Source organism: Oncorhynchus gorbuscha, linkage group LG18 (assembly GCF_021184085.1).
Source record: "Oncorhynchus gorbuscha isolate QuinsamMale2020 ecotype Even-year linkage group LG18, OgorEven_v1.0, whole genome shotgun sequence".
In the NCBI taxonomy this organism is placed as follows: domain Eukaryota; kingdom Metazoa; phylum Chordata; class Actinopteri; order Salmoniformes; family Salmonidae; genus Oncorhynchus; species Oncorhynchus gorbuscha.
Window position 1 is genome coordinate 32,263,496 of NC_060190.1, and position 19,357 is coordinate 32,282,852.

Here is a 19,357-nt window from a genome sequence, read left to right on the forward strand (position 1 = left end):
TTACCATTAAGTTGAGGGAGCACAATTACAACAAGCTCAGATGTTTTACGTAAACTGTTTTTATATAATATAGTTAACCTTCTCTTGTTACAATGTTGTTCAAACTTAAAATCCTATTAATGACATATTCCAGAAAAAAAGCTGCTGTGGTTGTCATGGTTTTATTATACAATCCTATGGCGAATAAGTCACAGAAATCTGTACGTACACAAATCAATAAGAAATCCTAGACTCAACATACAGTTGCACCCATGAGCAATGAGGCTTTACAATTATTTCAAATCAGACAACCTCTGCAGAAATAAGTGGATAGGTCAACAACAAAGATGGCCTCCTAAGCAGGGCATATATGAATCGCAAATCAATATGTAGATGAAACCGTGAGTGTTATGGGGCCATGGGTTAACTAGTATGTATACCAACTATGATAGCTTGACACGACTGTGGGAAGCATGGAAGTCAACATGGGCCAGCATCTCTGTGGAAAGTTTTCAACTCAATATTAGGAATGTGTTCCTAATATTTGGTATACTCAGTGTAGATCGAGGAGAGGGAGAAGTGCTTAGGCTACAATATCCTAAGATGCCTGGCTTTGCTGGATCATCTATATTTCATTCTCGCATCATAGATAGTTAACAATTGCAGCGTTTTACATGGCTTTCAGCCACTTTTTTGTGGTGAAAACATGCTGGAAGCGAGTATACACTGTCCATTTAATCGTTCAAAGCGGTGTTGCGTGTTTTAGAGCTTTTTGTACTAACATACGAATGAATTGAATGGACAGGCAAAGACTTAATGGTGACTGTTTTCCTGCACGGTAGCTTGAACCTTTAGGGCTCTTACAGCACTGTCAAATGTGCAAGTCCTTAAATTAATGGTAAAGTTCCAAAAACGGTAGCATTTTGTATCTGCACTGAGAAGAGGATTATTAAGGTCATGGGGGAGTCTATTTAAATTGTGATCAGACTAAGAAAACGACTGTTTCTATAACAAGATGGGAGTTGTAGAAATCCACAGTAGTGTTGAGCGGGGGGTTACTAAGCTAGCATATGGAATTGTTTTAAGATGGTCATACCATGGATCATTTAGCTATTTGATTTTGAATTTTAGGACCTTTAGGTGTAAAAAAATGTTGACATTTTCTACTATAGCCCATAGAAACGCATTGAATAACACATTCATAAATGGCAAAAAAAGACATTTAAAAAATCTATCATAAGGAATAAGGTTTTGAAGTGTCTGTCCTTTTTATAGGTGATTTAAGAAAGTGTTCAAAAAATATATAAAAAATAAATGAAAAAATTGGGCACATATTTAACCCCTTATTTTTGTTGGCACAAAACTACCTTTATACTTCCATTTGTTTGTATGGGTTACTTTCAGACGAGTCTCCGACACTTCTGGATGTCTTCTGGAGGTCGTAGAGCAAAACAGAGTCTCCCCTTTCCATACAGTGGTCATTCCATAGAGTGGTCGTTCGGACACTACATAAGTTTTTGTGAAAATACAGATTTTCGGGATGTTTCATGGTCTGGCAAACACCGCTGTAGCTCGGTCACCTCCCACTGTAGATGCGGAAGGCAGATATATGGGGGTTTGAGACACAGCCCATGCAAAAATACTTATATCTCAAGCTTAAACTGGCAGATTATTGTTGTATGATGTTACACGGGTGCGTCAATGGACTCTTAAGGATTAACTAACATGACATTTCTTTCCTGGTTATTAAACAACTAATTGGCCAATGTCGGTTCAATTACTTGAATTCCATTTAGTTTTTTTTGTGAGCCCAAATCACCGTTTCTCTAGTGAGAAAACAAATAATTCACGAGAGAAATCAAGCCAAGAAATACGTCGGATGATGGGCCATCTCCATGATGGGAGATACATTTTCATTAAGAAAATATTTAACATAGTTCAGCACAGAAACTTGGTAATTAACTACAATGACCATAATCCATTGCAGCTTGTTCCCCTGGCTCCGAAAAAGACGAATAGGGGAAACTAGAGGTTTCACAGTTGCCAAAATCTGTCCCCCAAAAAAACAATGTGTTTCTATTGGCTTATTTTGGCCCTAAGCTTGTCGCCTTCCTTCCCGGCTTTAGGATAACGACTCCCTTTGTTAGAGCGGCGACATCAGCTTCTCGTCATTATATACAGATCTCTGGACGTATACACTTTTACGCCTGCTATGTTAGGTTAGATACACACAGACCGTATGGGAGAGGAATGCACACAACACAATGAAGAGAGGAACAGAGACCCTTCATTAAACCCCTCTAGAGCTGATTGACATGGGGCTTGTGAAAGCGGAGGATCTGGACAAGAAAATCGTCACAATTGTCTGTCCAACCCGAACTGTATGAGCTATGGACTATAATACTGTATGTCACTGATATTGAAAGGTTAGACTCTCACGAACACGACAGTGTCAGTTGTTTGACTCTACAATATCCACAAGCTTTACGGCAGTTGTCTGAACTCTGTCGTGGACATTCTCATTTCGAAGAGGTCTTCTCACAAAACCAACTGTCCAGACTGCACCGTTGGACCTACAAACTGTCACCAATATCACTCACAAACATGAACATGTCGGTTGTTCTGCTCTACAACCACACAAGCTTCAGTGGAGTCATCTGAAAGTGACCCAGTACCAGGCTGTAAAAATTGCAAAAGGTGACCAAACATTGGTCTACATTTTACAAAATTGTCTCTCAGAACCTTGTTCCTTATTATCATACTTTTGGTTTTGCCATTTATGAATTTGTAGTAAATGCCCTTTTTTATACCTAAAAATCCAATGGTTAAATTATACCGCCTTAAAACAATTCCATATGTTAGCTTAGTAGATATTGCGATCTAAGGGCTTAGACCTACAGGGGAGTATGTCTTTTCTACTTTGAAGAACTTGTTAAATTATTTAGTCAGACAGCTCGGCAGCGTAGTTATGCAGGCTAGCTAAACAGGATGACTGAAGACAGTACAGTATGGGGCGCACACAGATAACAAAAGATGGGCTGGCTGACTACTACTGCCATCAAATAAAAACTAAGAAATACACACAACTTCAATATTATGTTATTTCATCGTAACCCCTTTTTTCTATTGATGTGGACTTGACAGAGACAATGGAATGTTCACCATTTGTGGCTTTGGAATTTCGCTAACCGCTCAAAACTACTCCACATAGCTTCTCAACAGTATTGTAGAGAATTGTAGAAATTGAAAGATTTTTCTCTTGGGGCTTGTGTTTTTTTTTCTTTAAAAACATCAGACTAAATATATTATAAAGTAGAGGTTTATTGTAATAACAAATCACAGAATACATCCGCACATTGCAGTTTTGTGATGGTATATGCACAGACAACCTTCATGTGCAATCAGTGGTTGAGTGCCAGACCAACACCAACTAGGCCCAATCCTTCTCTCCATTTGAACAGGTGCACATGTTGTCCCAGTCGGTGTGTTTGTGCGCGCGTGGAAGAGCTGGTTCTCCTCCACTTGAAACCAGTGTTGACTTTGGCAGTTTAGATTGAGATGGCTGAAGTGGAGGAAGAGCACTATTTGTACAGCCACTTCAATTGACATTTAACTTAACCAATTAATATTTCAAGCCAAGCCCCCCATGTTAATTATGCATGTAGTTAGAAGATTTGTTTGCTTATTTCACCTGCTAATTTGTGAGTGGCCACCTCTGATCCCAAATGGCTGGGCCAGTAAAGAGTCCCTGCCATATTCTAACCATCTTATTATCATGCACATACCCATATACAGTTGAAGTCGGTAGTTTGCATACACCTTAGCAAAATACATTTCAAATCAGTTTTTCACAATTCCTGGCATTTAATCCTAGTAAAAATTCCATGTTTTAGGTCAGTTAGGATCACCACTATATTTTAAGAATGTGAAATGTCAGAATAATAGTAGAGAATAATTTATTTAAGCTTTTATTTCTTTCATCACATTCCCAGAGGGTCAGATGTCAGATACACTCAATTAGTATTTGGTAGCATTGCCTTTAAAATGTTTAACTTGGGTCAAATGTTTCAGGTAGCCTTCTACAAGCTTCCCAAAATAAGTTGAGTGAATTTTGGCCCATTCCTCCTGACAGAGCTGGTGTAACCGAGTCAGGTTTGTAGGCCTCCTTGCTCGCACACGCTTTTTAAGTTCTGACCACAGATTTTCTATCGTATTAAGGTCAGGGATTTGTGATGGTCACTCCAATACCTTGACTTTGTTGTCCTTAAGCCATTTTGCCACAACTTTAGAAGTATGCTTGGGGTCATTGTCCATTTGAAAGACCCATTTGCGACCAAGCTTTAACTTCCTGACTGATGTCTTGAGATGTTGTTTCAATATATCCACATAATTGTCCTACCTCCATGATGCCATCTATTTTGTGAAGTGCACCAGTCCCTCCTGCAGCAAAGCACCCCCACAACATGATGCTGCCACCCCCGTGTTTCATGGTTGGGATGGTGTTCTTCAGCTTGCAAGCCTCCCCGTTTTTCTTCTAAGCATAACGATGGTCATTATGATCAAACAGTTCTAATTTTGTTTCATCAGACCAGAGGACATTTCTCCAAAAAGTACGATCTTAGTCCACATGTGTAGTTGGAAACCGTAGTCTGGCATTTTTATGGCGGTTTTGGAGCAGTGGCTTCTTCCTTGCTGAGCGGCCTTTCAGGTTATGTCGATATAGGACTCGTTTTACTGTGGATAGAGATACTTTTGTACCTGTTTCTTCCAGCATCTTCACAAGGTCCTTTGCTGTTGTTCTGCGATTGATTTGCACATTTCGCACCAAAGTACGTTAATCTCTAGGAGACAGAACGCGTCTCCTTCCTGAGCGGTATGACAACTGTGTGGTCCCATGCTGTTTATACTTGTGTACTATTGTTTGTACAGATGAACGTGGTACCTTCAGGTGTTTGAAAATTGCTCCCAAGGGATAACCAGGCCTGTGGAGGTCTACAGTTTTTTTCTGAGGTCTTGGCTGATTTCTTTTGATTTTCCCATGATGTCAAGCAAAGAGGCACTGAGTTTGAAATAGATCCACAGGTACAAACTTCACTGAAATGTCAATTAGCCAATCAGAAGCTTCTGAAGCCATGACATCATTTTCTGGAATTTTCCAAGCTGTTTAAAGGTGCAGTCAACTTAGTGTATGTAAACTTCTGACCCACTGGAATTGTGATATAGTGCATTATCAGTGAAACAATCTGTCTGTGAATAATTGTTGGGAAAATTACTTGTCAGTCACAAAGTAGATGTCCTAATCAACTTTCCAAAACTGTAGTTTGTTAACAAGAAATTTGTGGAGTGGTTGAAAAACTACTTTTAATGACTCCAACCTAAGTGTATGTAAACCTCCGACTTCAACTGTATCAACATATAAGGTTAGGTGTAATATTCATTATTCAGCTGATTCATCCCAATGAAAGCTTTAGGGTCAACGCAATCATTCTAATCATCTGAACTCCTCTGCATGCATTTCCAGTTGAAATAGACTATTTAGCCTGTTGGTGTAATATCTATACTTCCTCTCTAGACATACGTTATATGTTGGTATAACAAAACGTCTTAATAAATCATCTGTACCAGTTATTGACATAATGAAATCCACCACTGTTGTCCACTCTTTTTTTCTAATAGTAGTCTCACACCCTTCTCTTATCTTCTTCCTCTTTTGGCCTGCGCCCGCTAGAGAGATACACACATGGAGAACTCTGAGTGTGGGGTATTGTATGTTTATTTTTAGCTACGCATCTTGAGATTGTGCCTCACCATTTTTGTTGGGACTCATCTGCGATCAGATACGTCATTCATGTCCAACACATGCACGAAAATTCACGAGGCCATTACTTTTTGATACTCAGACCGTCACTGTCGATTGCACCATTTTGGATTTCTAGCTTTTGTTCTGCATCACTGTGATTGTACAAAATGCCACTCTCAATGTCAGTCTTATTCGTTGACTTATTATTGATATGTTTTACCTAGCCTCCTATGCATTGTCAGTTGAACATTAGATACATTATCTGCAATAATATATAGTGAATTTTATGTCTTGCATTATAAGTACACCTTTCAGTAAGGGTTTTCATTCATATTTTGTTGTTTTGCGTTGCATAACCCCCCTGGCGCAACAATGAACTGGCCTTGCAGCTACTGTTACTCTTTACCTGCACTTACCCACCAAGAGGAAGGCTTAACTCTGCTCCACTTTCTATGACAAACTAGTAATTTTCACTAATAATGTCACAACCTATTTGGAGTGGTGCACTAATTCAGATTCATTAAGTGTTCACCACAATAGCACTTTTTTGGGTGAGTGTGTTGTGTTCATTACTCTAAACTATGCCTCTCGTATACACACACATATTTATTCACCTGCCTATAGGCATGAGTCTGTGTCTTTGTGGTTCAACCAGAAGCTTGTTATAGTGAGTCTATCCTATTATAATCTAATGCTATGAATTGAATCATGACAAACAAGCAGATGAGCCACTTAACTTTTGGAGATATATTTGTAACGATTGCCAAATTAGATTAAGCATGCTATCAAATCAATTGACCTAGTAGTGACATAAATCATTACATTACTACGTAGAATTGCAGGAAATTCGTTTTCAATGGTAATTATTTCAAGGTTTTGGTATTTTTGTATTATTATTACTTTGCTTTTGGTGTGGTGTATTCATGCATCTCAAACTAAAAACAGCAAAGGGGGGGTCAAAATCAAAACTAACAGTCTACTAAAGTAGTGCAGTGCATCTCTTCCTCATGGACTGCACCAGATTTGCCAGTTCTTGCTGAAATAACGTATAAATAAAATAAATAACCCACTCTTCCACCAAGGCACCTGCAAGTTCCCAGACATTTCTGGGGGGAATGGCCCTAGCCCTCACCCTCCGATCCAATAGGTTCCAGATGTGCTCAATGGGATCGAGATCTGGGCTCTTCGCTGGCCATGGCAGAACACTGACATTCCTGTATTGCAGGAAATCATGCACAGAACGAGCATTATGGCTGGTGGCATTGTCATGCTGGAGGGACATGTCAGGATGAGCCTGCAGGAAGAGTACCACATGAGGGAGGAGGATGTCTTCTCTATAACGCACGGCGTTGAGATTGCCTGCAATGAAAACAAGCTCAGTCAGATGATGCTGTGACACACCGCCCCAGACCACAACGGACACTCCACCTCCACCTCCAAATTGATCCCGCTCCAGAGTACAGGCCTTGGTGTAACGCTCATTCCTTCGACGATAAACACAAATCCGACCATCACCCCCGGTGAGACCAAACCGCGACTTGTCCGTGAAGAGCACATTTTGCCAGTCCTGTCTGGTCCAGCGACAGTGGGTTTGTGCCCATAGTCAACGTTGTTACCGGTGATGTTTGTTGAAGACCTGCCTTACAACAGGCCTACAAGCCCTCAGTCCAGCCTCTCTCAGCCTATTGCAGACAATCTGAGCACTGATGGAGGGATTGTGCGTTCCTGGTGTAACTCAGGCAGTTGTTGCCATCCTGTCCCGCAGGTGTGATGTTCAGATGTACCGATCCTGTGCAGGTGTTGTTACACATGGTTTGCCACTGCGAGGACAATCTGCTCTCCGTCCCTTCTCCCTGTAGCGCTGTGTTAGGCGTCTCACAGTACGGACATTGCCATTTTTGGCCTGGCCACATCTGCAGTCCTCATGCCTCCTTGAAGCATGCCTGAGGCACGTTCCCGCAGATGAGCAGGGACCTTGTGTATCTTTCGTTTGGTGTTTTTCAGAATCAGTAGAAAGGCCTCTTTAGTGTTGTAAGTTTTCATAACTGTGACCATCTGACTGTAAGCTGTTAGGGTCTTAATGACCATTCCACAGGTGAATGTTCATGAATTGTTAAAGGTTCATTGAACAAGCATGGGAAACAGTGTTTAAACCCTTTACAATGAAGATCTGTGAAGTTATTAGTATTTTTACGAATTCTTTGAAACACAGGGTCCTGAAAAAGGGATGTTTCTTTTTTTGCTGAGTTTATAACCTAATTGCATTGTTACCTTCAACTTGGCCCAATTCCAATTGCCCACCCTGACATACCTTACCAAGCTAGAACGGGCCCTGTGTCTCAACCGGTAGCCAATGTAGGCTAAATATCCCAAGCAGTCTACTTGGGCTTTGCGGTGGCCACTCTGGTTTGGAGTCCTCGGCAGAACGGTGTCACCGTAACCAAGTGGTCACATATCGTTTTAGGTTCCACTGTGCAAGAGGGGTCCATGGAGTTTCATGAACATCAAGGCAGACACACGGTGGAGTGAAATGTTTTTTCAACGTTCTGATTCACCAAGGAGCCTCTGATAGGCCTCTGCTGTCGCCTATAGTTCTTCATCATTCTCGCCACCACCAGAGAGAAGACAGGGAAGAAACCACCATTTACCTTCCTCTAGGCTGCTATACATATTTATTTAGTTTGTGATTTTATTGTTTTTGATGGAATTTTAGTGGTAGTTAAAGTTCTCAAATTGAAAAAAGTTAGACTGCTGCTCCTCCAAGCTCCGGCAGCACTTCACTCCTTGTAATATTTCTCCGTAACAAAATGTATTTTAAATATCCTCACCCACACCGACTCCTCTCCAAAACTATGAACTTCAGCCTCGCTTCCTTAGCAGATCCCATCCCTACCAATACTCATTTTTTCCAATTTCAAATCCTCACATTCAATACCACTTTAGTCCAGACAATATACCTTTCAGAACATTAAGACGGTGTAACCAAATACAAATAGTAATTTATTGGTGCCTTGGTGCAAATGTAGGCTGTTAACATTACAGATGAATGCTCTGCAAGGCCATTCAGTCATGGGCTTAGAGCGATCACATTTAAAATGCCGGACAAAGGGATGACTTTGCAAGATATTCGCAGGACAATTTAGCCCCCCCCCACACGCACACACACACACACACACAGAGAAATACCACTGCACCCAACAAGCTAATTGAAGCATTCCTATAGGCTACTACAATGTGTTTTGCGTCACACAAAATTTGGTGATACAGAAATGACAGACCACGTGTGGCTGTTTTTATGAAAATCTGGGAATATTTAGCAAAGGAAACATTTCTGGTTGGTCTCAGGAAATGTAAAATAATTAGGAAAGCCATATTGTGAGAAGTAGCAGCACATATTTTGAATAAGCAACTAATGCACATGGAGAGCCTCACAGGTTGGACAAAATCACCTTATATGGCTATTTTCTTACGTTTTTAGCTCCCATCATTTTTTGTAAATAGTTAACTGTCCTCCAAGTTTAGCTGGAATTCGCATTCATGTCATGTCGGAAACTCAAACTCACTAACCTAGGCGGAAGAGTTGGATCCCAAGTTTCCCATTTGGGAGGTACCAGAATCAACCAATAGGAAGCGCTATGTACATTTCCGTTCATTTTAACTCTGCGGTCTCGAATTTCCGACATGTAAATGCATCATTAGACCAAAAGGATTTGACAAATGTGTTTGACCATATGACATTGGCCTACATCTAGTCTTGCGCTGCACAGAATATCAGATCTCAACAACGATTGGAGAAGGGTTTAACATCACTAGTACCATATCTTTATGATATATACTGAGTGTGCTGGACATCAAGAACACCTTGGTAATATTGAGGTGCACCCCACGTTAGGTGGTGGACCGTTCTTGATACACACGGGAAACTGTTGAGCTTGAATAACCCAGCAGCGTTGCAGCTGTTGGCGCAAACCTGTATGACTGGCAACTACTACCATACCCCGTTCAAAGGCACTTAAATCTTTTGTCTTGCCCATATACCCTCTGAATGGCACACATACTCAATCCATGTCTCAATTGTCTCAAGGCTTAACAATAATTCTTCAACTGGTCTCCTCCCCTGCAGCTACACTGATTTGAAGTGAATTTGACATCAATAAGGGATCATAGTGTTCACCTGGTCAGTCTGTCATGGAAAAAGCAGGTGTTCATAACATTTTGTGCACTCGTGTATATATCGTGACTGCAAAAGAAACCGGTTAGAATGTCTGACTGAAATACGGGACAAATCTAAATTTTTTTGTAATTATATGTTTTAATTTGTTGATGAAATGTGGGACTTGATTGGTTGTGGGACAAAGGGCCAAAATGCAGGACTGTCTGGCACAATACGGGACATGTGGTCACCCAACATGGTGAGTGAGTTAAGTGTCCATTCAGTCACCGCATGTTTGCATGCGTGCGTGGTATAATTAAATGTTTACAATTCATATGGATGCGTAGCGTGTGCGCGAGTGTGTATGTGCGTCCGATGTTTTTATACAGCGATGGTATTTCTGTGTCATGTTTACATAGTATAACCTTTAAAGTTGTTCAGTGCCTTCAGAAAGTATTGCTACCCCTTGACTTATTCCACATTTTGTTTTACAGCCTGAATTCAAAATGGATTAAATATATTTTCGCATCCGCCTACACACAATACCCCATAATGACAAAGTGAAAAGTGTTTTTAGACTTTTTTTGCAAATACAGAAATACCTCATTTACATAAGTATTCACACCCCTGAGTCAATACTTTGTAGAAGCACCTTTGGTGGAATGTATAGTTGAATTCTGAAAATTACATACACCTTAGCCAAATACATTTATACTCAGTTTTTCAAAATTCCTGACATTCAATCCTAGTAAAAATTGCCATAAACACACACAAAGACAAAGGATCATGTTCATAGCATTACATACATAGACACTTGAACCAAACCTTTGCAAAATGTACATTAAAAGACAAGAGGTTGGTTGCTCATAGATGCTAAAGCATTTATGCAGTTCTTCCACTTGTTCCAGTGAGTGGGTACTCCATGACCTTGTGTTTATCCACAGATGCCTATTACTCTGGGGCCATTAACCAGCCCTTGTTTTGTGGTAGCATCCAAAATGGCACCCTATTCCCTATATAGTAAATTACTTTTGACCAAAGCTCTATGGGCCCTGGACTATATAGGGAATGGGCTGCCAGCCTGGGATGAGGTCGCATTGTCTTTTTCTATATTTAAAAAAAAAATAAACTGATGACACGCTGCATTAACATACAGTTTAAGTCGGAAGTTTATTTACACCTTAGCCAAATACATTTAAACTCAGTTTTTCACAATTCCTGACATTTAATCCAAGTAAAGATTCCCTGTCTTAGGTCAGTTAGGATCACCACTTTATTTTAAGAATGTGAAATGTCAGAAAAATAGTAGAGAGAGTGCTTTATTTCAGCTTTTATTTCTTTCATCACCTTTCTTTCACCCAGTAGGTCAGAGGTTTACATACACTCAATTCATATTTGGTTGCATTGCCTTTAAATTGTTTAACTTCGTTCAAACGGTTAGGGTAGCCTTCCACAAGCTTCCCACAATAAGTTGTGTGAATTTAATTTTGGCCTATTCCTCCTGACAGAGCTGGTGTAACTGAGTCAGGTTTGTAGGCCTCCTTGCTTGCACTCAGTTCTGCCCTGAACATTTCTATAGGATTGAGGTCAGGGCTTTGTGTTGGCCACTCCAACACATCGACTTTGTTGTCCTTAAGCCATTTTGCCACACCTTTGGAAGTATACTTGGTCAATGCCCTTTTGGAAGACCCATTTGCGACCAAGCTTTAACTTCCTGACTGATGTCTTGAGATGTTGCTTCAATATATCCACATAATTCTCCTACCTCATGATGCCATCTATTTTGTGAAGTACACCAGTCCCTCCTGCAGCAAAGCACTCCCACAACATGATGCTGCCACCCCCGTGCTTCACGGTTGGGATGGTGTTCTTTGGCTTGCAAGACTCCCCCTTTTTCCTCCAAGTATAACGATGGTCATTATGGCCAAACAGTTCTATTTTTGTTTCATCAGACCAGAGGACATTTCTCTAACAAGTATGATCTTTGTCCCCATGTGCAGTTGCAAACTGTAGTCTGGCATTTTTTTGACGGTTTTGTAGCAGTGGCTTCCTGAGCGGCCTTTCAGGTTATGTCGATATAGGACTCGTTTTACTGTGGATATAGATACTTTTGTACTTGTTTCCAACAGCATCTTCACAAGGTTCTTTGCTGCTTCCGGGGTTGATTTTCACTTTTTGCACCAAGGCTGCGTGGTCCCATGGTGTTTATACTTGTGTACTATTGTTTGTACAGATGAACGTGGTACCTTCAGATGTTTGGAAATTGCTCCCAAGGATGAACCAAACTTGTGGAGGTCTACAATTTTTTTCTGAGGTCTTGGCTGATTTCTTTTGATTTCTCCCATGATGTCAAGCAAAGAGGCACTGAGTTTGAAGGTAGGCCTTGAAATACATCCACAGGTACACCTCCAATTGACTCAAATTATGTCAATTAGCCAATCAGAAGCTTCTAAAGCCATGGCATAATTTTCTGGAATTTTCCAAGCTGTTTAAAGGCAGTCAACTTAGTGTAGCTAACCTTCTGACCCACTGGAATTGTGATACAGTGCATTATAAGTGAAATAATCTGTCTGTAAACAATTGTTGGAAAAATGACTTGCGTCGTGCACAAAGTAGATGCCCTAACCGACTTGCCAAAACTGTAGTTTGTTAACAAGAAATTTGTGGAGTGGTTGAGAAACAAGTTTTAACGACTCCAACCTTAGTGGATGTAAACTTCCGACTTCAACTGTAAATCTTCTCCCAAGTCTAAGGTTGTTTGCAGTCTGAAGCAGGTTCTCAGATTTACTTTCCAACAGGACAAAGACCGGAATGCTCTTACACTCAAATGTATATTATAATTTTCACAATTTCAGTGTTGTTTCCAGCTCCATAGAGTGAACACAGAACAATTCTGTTATGTTTTTGACTACCCTGCCTTTTTTTGCATGAACATACAGTACTCGTCAGCAGTTTGGACACCTACTCATTTTAAGGGATGTTATTTATTTTAAATATTTTCTACATTGTAGAATACTAGTGAAGGCATAAAAAATGAAATAACATGGAATCATGTAGTAACCAAAAAAGTGTTAAACGATTAAAAATCAAATGTAGACTCAAAGTAGCCACACTTTGCCTTGATGACAGCTTTGCACACTCTTGGCATACTCTCAACCAGATTAATAAGGAATGCTTTTCCAACCGTTTTGAAGGAATTCCCACATATGCTAAGCACTTGTTGGCTCTTTTCCTCCACTCTGTGGTCCAACTCATCCCAAACCATCTCAATTTGGTTGAGGTTGAGTGATTGTGGAGGCCAGTTTCTGATGCAGCACCCCATCACTTTCCCTCTCGTCAAATAGCCCTTACACAACAAAACAAATGATAGTCCCACTAAGCGTAAACCAGATGGGATGGTGTATCACTACGGAATGCTGTGGTAGCCATATTGGTTAAGTGTGCCTTGATTTCTAAATAAATCATTGACAGTGTCACTAGCAAAGCATCATCACACCACCTCTTCCATGCTTCATGGTAGGAACTACACATGCGGAGATCATCCGTTCACCTACTCTGCGTCTCAGAAAGACAAAACATCTCAAATTTGGACTAATCAGACCAAAACACACGTTGCTCATGTTTCTTGGCCCAAGCAAGCCTCTTCTTATTGATGTCCTTTAGTAGTGGTTTCTTTGCAGCAATTTGACCATGAAGGCCTGATTCATGCAGTTTCCTCTGAACAGTTGATGTTGAAATGTGTCTGTTACTTGAACTCTGAAGCATTTATTTGGGCTGCAATTTTTGAGGCTGGTAGCTCTAATGAACTTATCCTCTGCAGCAGAGTTATCTCTGGGTTGTCCATTCCTGTGGTGGGCCTCATGAGAGCCAGTTTTGTCATAGCGCTTGATGGTTTTTAAGACGGCATTTTAAGTAACTTTGAAGTACATTTTCCGTATTGACTGACCTTCATGTCTTAACCCTTGTGTGGTGTTCGTTTTTGTTATGCACCCAATGTTCGCAGGTCTGATGGACCCATAATATTATTGTTTTTAAAACAATACTGCCATAGCAATTTACGTAATTAATTCTTAGATGACTTAAATCTATTACAAGCAATATAGACAGCATACATACATGGTTAATATTTGCCATTTACCTTTATTGATACACGTGCTAGATCACGTGTATCAATAAAAGTGCCATTTGTTTTTTTTAATTAAATGTATAATCCAGACATGGGTGGAATATAACTGAAACAAGGTTTTCATCACTATTGAAGTTTTATGTTTTGAGCTGAACAAATTGGGAGGACAAATTTTACATAGAGTATTTTATGGAAATGATAAATGAGCCCCATTGAAAACAAATTAAGGCCAGACAGTATCTGTATACCCGACATATGAATGTGTCTCATGTTGTGGATGAAAACATACCATTCAAAAGTTTAGGGTCACTTAGAAAGTTCCTTGTTTTTGAAGGAAAAGCTCATTGTGTTAGCTAATCCAAGTTTATAATTTTAAAGGGTAATTGATCATTAGAAAACCCTTCTTTAGACTAGTTGAATATCTGGAGCATCAGCATTTGTGGGTTCGATTACAGGCTCAAAATGGCCAAAAACAAAGTACTTCCTTCTGAAACTTGTCAGTCTATTAATGTTCTGAGAAATTAAAGCTATTCCATGTGAGAAATTGCCAAGAAACTGAAGATATCATACAACACTGTGTACTACTTCCTTCACAGAACAGCGCAAACGGGCCCTAACCAGAATAGAAGGAGTGGGAGGCCCCAGTGCACAACTTAGCAAGGAGACAAGTACATTAGAGTGTCTAGTTTGAGAAACAGAAGCCTCACAAGGCCTCAACTGGCAGCTTCATTAAATAGTACCCGCAAAACACCCGTCTCAACGTCACCAGTGAAGAGGCGATTCCGGGATGCTGTATGCCTATGTAGATATTCCATAGAAAATCAGCCGTTTCCAGCTACAATGGTCATTTACATCATTAATTAACAATGTCTACGCTGTATTTCTGATCAATTTGATGTTATTTTCAAAAACAAGGACATTTCTAAGTGACCGCAAACTTATTAACAGGACTGTCAAACAGTGGAAAGGTTTGAAGGCTAATTTTCCATTGAATCAAATACTATATCTGACTGCAGTACACTGCAGTATACTATATCTGCAGTATACTATGTCTGACATGCAGTACTATTATGTTGATTATATCCTTTAAGACCTTGGATATCGACACGTCTTAACCACCACTGGGTTTTTCCCAGTGATAAGGGCAATTGTCAAAATTCCATGGCCACGTCAACTGAAATCAATTCTATATTTGGTTTGATGTTGCATGAAGGTGATTTGGCTATTTAAAAATTGTTTTACAATTGCCCCTATCACTTCCATTGATTGTTAGCTACCGGTGACTAAAGTTAGCTGAAGTTTGTGCCTGTTTAAAGAAAACTACTTTTTCGTTTGAGGAAGTTGTAAAATCCTGAACTTCCCCTTAAAAAAGAAATGCACATCATTGTTTGTGTAGTAAGTGGGTATCAAATTGTATTAAAAAAAAGACTATGCTAAACACATTGCTGCTTATTATGAACAGACTAGTGTTGTGCTGAATGCTGTAGGTATTTGTCACACATTTACTCCTTTGATATATCTGATGTCAACACGTTTGGGAACTACAAACCCTTAAAGAAACAACAGATACCATCTGCTTTTCAGTCTCATCTCTGCTTGCTAACTCCTCACTACTCGCTGCATGTCATTTGTGATTGTTCTACCTCTCAAAAGAACCCTTCCTAGAGAAATCCAACAGAATGCATGCACACACACGCAAGCCTACTCTAATTTCAACACTCAGGTTTGATTTAGTTCCTAAAGCAGTCAGTGTCAACAGTAGCATCGCTTTCTCTTTCCATCTCACTAAACAGAATGGCTGAACAGTATGTCATTAAAACATACCCCCTTCCTCTTACTCCCACTCCTCCTCCCATCCCTACTCTCCTATTTTTGTTTTCCCAGCCACCCACTGTCTGTTCAGACAATTCCATCTCTCAAGGAGTTTCAATTTTATTGGGAGCCAGATGTGTTATTTCTTCTTTAAATGCGGGTGAATTATGTGTATTTTCTTCTTTGATGAAATGGCTGCAGGGGTTTGAGTAGCGTACTGTTGGTTATATGTGCAACTGTATCGGAGCACCCAAATGTCCAGCCTTTACTATAGACTGGTGGACCATAGGCACATGCAGAGCTTAATGGGAAGGTTGGTTTAACTTGAACTAGACTGTAGACAGACAGGCAGACCAAAAAAAACCAGGCCAGCAGCAAATCAATGTCTTTAACCCGTTCTTGATATTTTTCTCCATCAGCTCTCCTTGATGCGGGTGCTAAAGAACTAACTAATGTAATCTGTTTGTCCTTTTTTGGGTGCTCAATCTTGTCCCACTGGTCTACCTTCATGTTTCAGAAGAAATGCATATTCCTACTCTTATTACCTGTAAGTAGCATTAAGGAAAGACCCTTTCCCAATTTTGATATTTATCTTTTTTATTATCATTTGTTTCTCATGTTCTTATATTATTAAACCACTGAGTCTATTTTAATTCCCCCTCTTAGCCCTGTAGACATACACTTGTTCAGTTACTGTTTATGGAACAAAATTGAATACAACAGACTCTACAACTAGAGTTAGTGTTAATGTTTAGATCTAGGGCCTTTTTCATGGCCAGTTCTTCAATACTATGTTTTTTTTTCAATCAGAAATGCCATGGTGGACAAAGCATCTCAGCACCTACAAAAAGAACATCTTCAGCCATGTATAATGTTTTGTAACTTGTCCTTTGTAGGCATTTTTGTACTATATTATACTAAGCATCAGCCCAGGACATCAGCCCATGGTCAAATAGTGTTTCTATGGAGACCTTTCATTTTTTGCTTCATGCTGCAAAGAGATTGCACATCTTGTTTGCCATTATTATTCTTGCTGCTAGTTGAAAATAGTTTCCCAATTTCTCAAGGTTTTAGGTAGTTTATATCTGCATGGTGCAAAGACCACTTTCCTGTCTTTAGCGAAAATGCTTAACTCGGGGTGGCAGAGTAGCCTAGTGGTTAGAGCGTTGGACTAGTAACCGAAAGGTTGCAAGTTCGAATCCCCATGCTGACAAGGTACAAATCTGTCGCTCTGCCCATGAACAGGCAGTTAACCCACTGTTCCTAGGCCATCATTGAAAATAAGAATTTGTTCTTAACTGACTTGCCTAGTAAAATAAAGGTAAAATAAAAATAAAATAAAAAACTGCAGGAGACATATCAATGTTCAGTTCCTAACATAGCAAAACAGTAATCATGATGCATCCATTTCCTGGAGCCTGGAGCAGCCGTTACTCTTGAGCAGCAGTCTTGCAGGTTGAGTAGGGGGCCCACAGGCTATTAAAGGCCACAACACTGAGACACTCTTCTCGGACATGTAGTTGAATCAACATTTTCCTATTCACATGATTAATATTGTTAACAATATCAATATAGTCAAACCTTTCTCTAATTTGAGCCTTCTCTTTGGGGTCCTTACAATAGTGTTTCACAGAATAAAATATACTAGCCTCAATCTTTGCACGACTCTTAATTTTGTAAGCAAGCCTTTGCTTGAAAAACAGCCCAAAAAACGATTTGCATCACCCATTCTGAGGTTTCAGTCTTACTTTCCAATGCCATGAGAAGTTACAAAACAAAAAACCTGATTACTTAATTCACACACTAACTCTTTCCAAAAGGCATTCCTTCAGACCTCTATTTATCCCTTTCGTGTGTGTGGGTGTGTGTGTGTGTGTGTGTGTGTGTGTGTGTGTGTGTGTGTGTGTGTGTGTGTGTGTGTGTGTGTGTGTGTGTGTGTGTGTGTGTGTGTGTGTGTGTGTGTGTGTGTGTGTGTGTGTGTGTGTGTGTGTGTGCGCAAGTGACTGAGTGAGTGTTGCATGTTAACCATGCTGTGAAGACCCATCCGCGTCACCCATCCTGCTAAAGCGCATGCTGACTTACTCACCTCACCCACACGGCTGGCCGCTTACTCACTGTCTCTCGAAGGAGTTTTGTAATGAACATTTGCAAAACTTAGCTGGATATGTTTCTCGGTGAACATACTTCATGTCCTGTACATGCATTATAAGACGAATGTAACATAACTGCTTTCCTGTGATCAAATTGGCTATTAGAGTTTTACATTTTAATTTGTATGATGTGACGGATGTCAGAAACAGATGAGATCTGATATTCTTGTATGACCAATGATCTAACACATTTGTCATTTATTTTGTTTTGTAAGGATCTTGTTTAGCCCAATGACTAATCTTCCAAGAGTCCTTAAGAAATGTAAAAAAACATTTTTTTTAAACATACAGAAATTACAAAAACAACAAAAGCAAAGTAAAAGCATAAAAACACAGAGAACCACATTCCTATTATCTGTTCATATTAAGCCTTCCCCTGCCACACCCACATACATAATGTGCACATATGAATTTAAGTACAACATACAGTAACATATTGAGAGCTTGCGACTACAATAAGCTCGTAGAACCACTCTAGTCGCTCAAGACATTTTATGAATTAGTCTCTTAAGACAACTATTTGGCACGTTGTTTTGGAACCTTTTGGCAAGGAGTTCCAGGACTCCGCTGCCCTGAAACTAAAAGCTCTTTTGCCCATCTCTAATTTGAGTTTTGATGGGTTGCATGTTTCATCACAATATTATTTTGAATGCTCGTTTTGGACTGATTTCAGACTGAGCATTCTACTCAATGCATCGTCAATGAGCGCCGATGAAGATTTCATTCCAAGTGCATTACAGTGGCTTGGAAATATAATGACATTCAAAAGGAGGCTAACAGTTAGTAGGAACAGCTTTTGTCATAATTTTGATGTCACCAGATTGACTTTAGATGCAGTATAACTCTAGCTAGCTAAGATTGTGGGGAGGCCACCGGATTTTAGCTAGCTAATGTTAGCATAGCTAGCAATTTTTTGACGAACTTTGCTAGCTAATAACAACATTGTCATCTGTCTAAAGTAAATTTGAAGACATGATAATGCTGGCAAAGTTGTTTCCTACTAATTATTTGACTACTTTAGCAATGCAATCATATTTCCAGGCAATTTAATTTAGACTAAACAGTAGTTAGCCTCTGTCCAGAATGACTGGGCTTATCACCACTTTAGGGCACCGCCGATTGAGGGCGGCTTGAGAACGTTCATAACAATGGCATGAGAACGTTCATAACAATGGCATGACGCAAGTGATGGAGGTGCAACCTATAAATAGCAAAGCGAGTACCATAAAGCACAATATGATATGCAGGCCTTCCTCAGTGGTGTAACCTTACTTTTAATGAAGTGTTGGTTTGACATTAATTAAATATGGATTATCTTTACTCCATTGCCCACTTAC

The 19,357-nt window shown here is 39.9% G+C and overlaps 1 protein-coding gene across 15 annotated transcripts in view; it reads left to right on the forward strand.

The window, feature by feature from the left end:
- ptprt (protein tyrosine phosphatase receptor type T) overlaps positions 1-19,357 on the forward strand; it is a 415,083-nt gene that overhangs the window by 322,599 nt on the left and 73,127 nt on the right. For 8 of the 15 annotated variants that reach the window (XM_046310949.1, XM_046310947.1, XM_046310956.1 and 5 more), the window contains one exon: positions 5,708-5,740. The exons of 3 other annotated variants lie outside the window; for them this stretch is intronic. In XM_046310949.1, the coding sequence (XP_046166905.1) occupies positions 5,708-5,740 (33 nt within the window). Of the gene's footprint in view, positions 1-5,707; positions 5,741-16,387; positions 16,418-19,357 lie in introns of all 15 variants that reach the window. 4 more of the 15 variants (XM_046310948.1, XM_046310958.1, XM_046310964.1 and 1 more) reach the window with 2 other exon arrangements.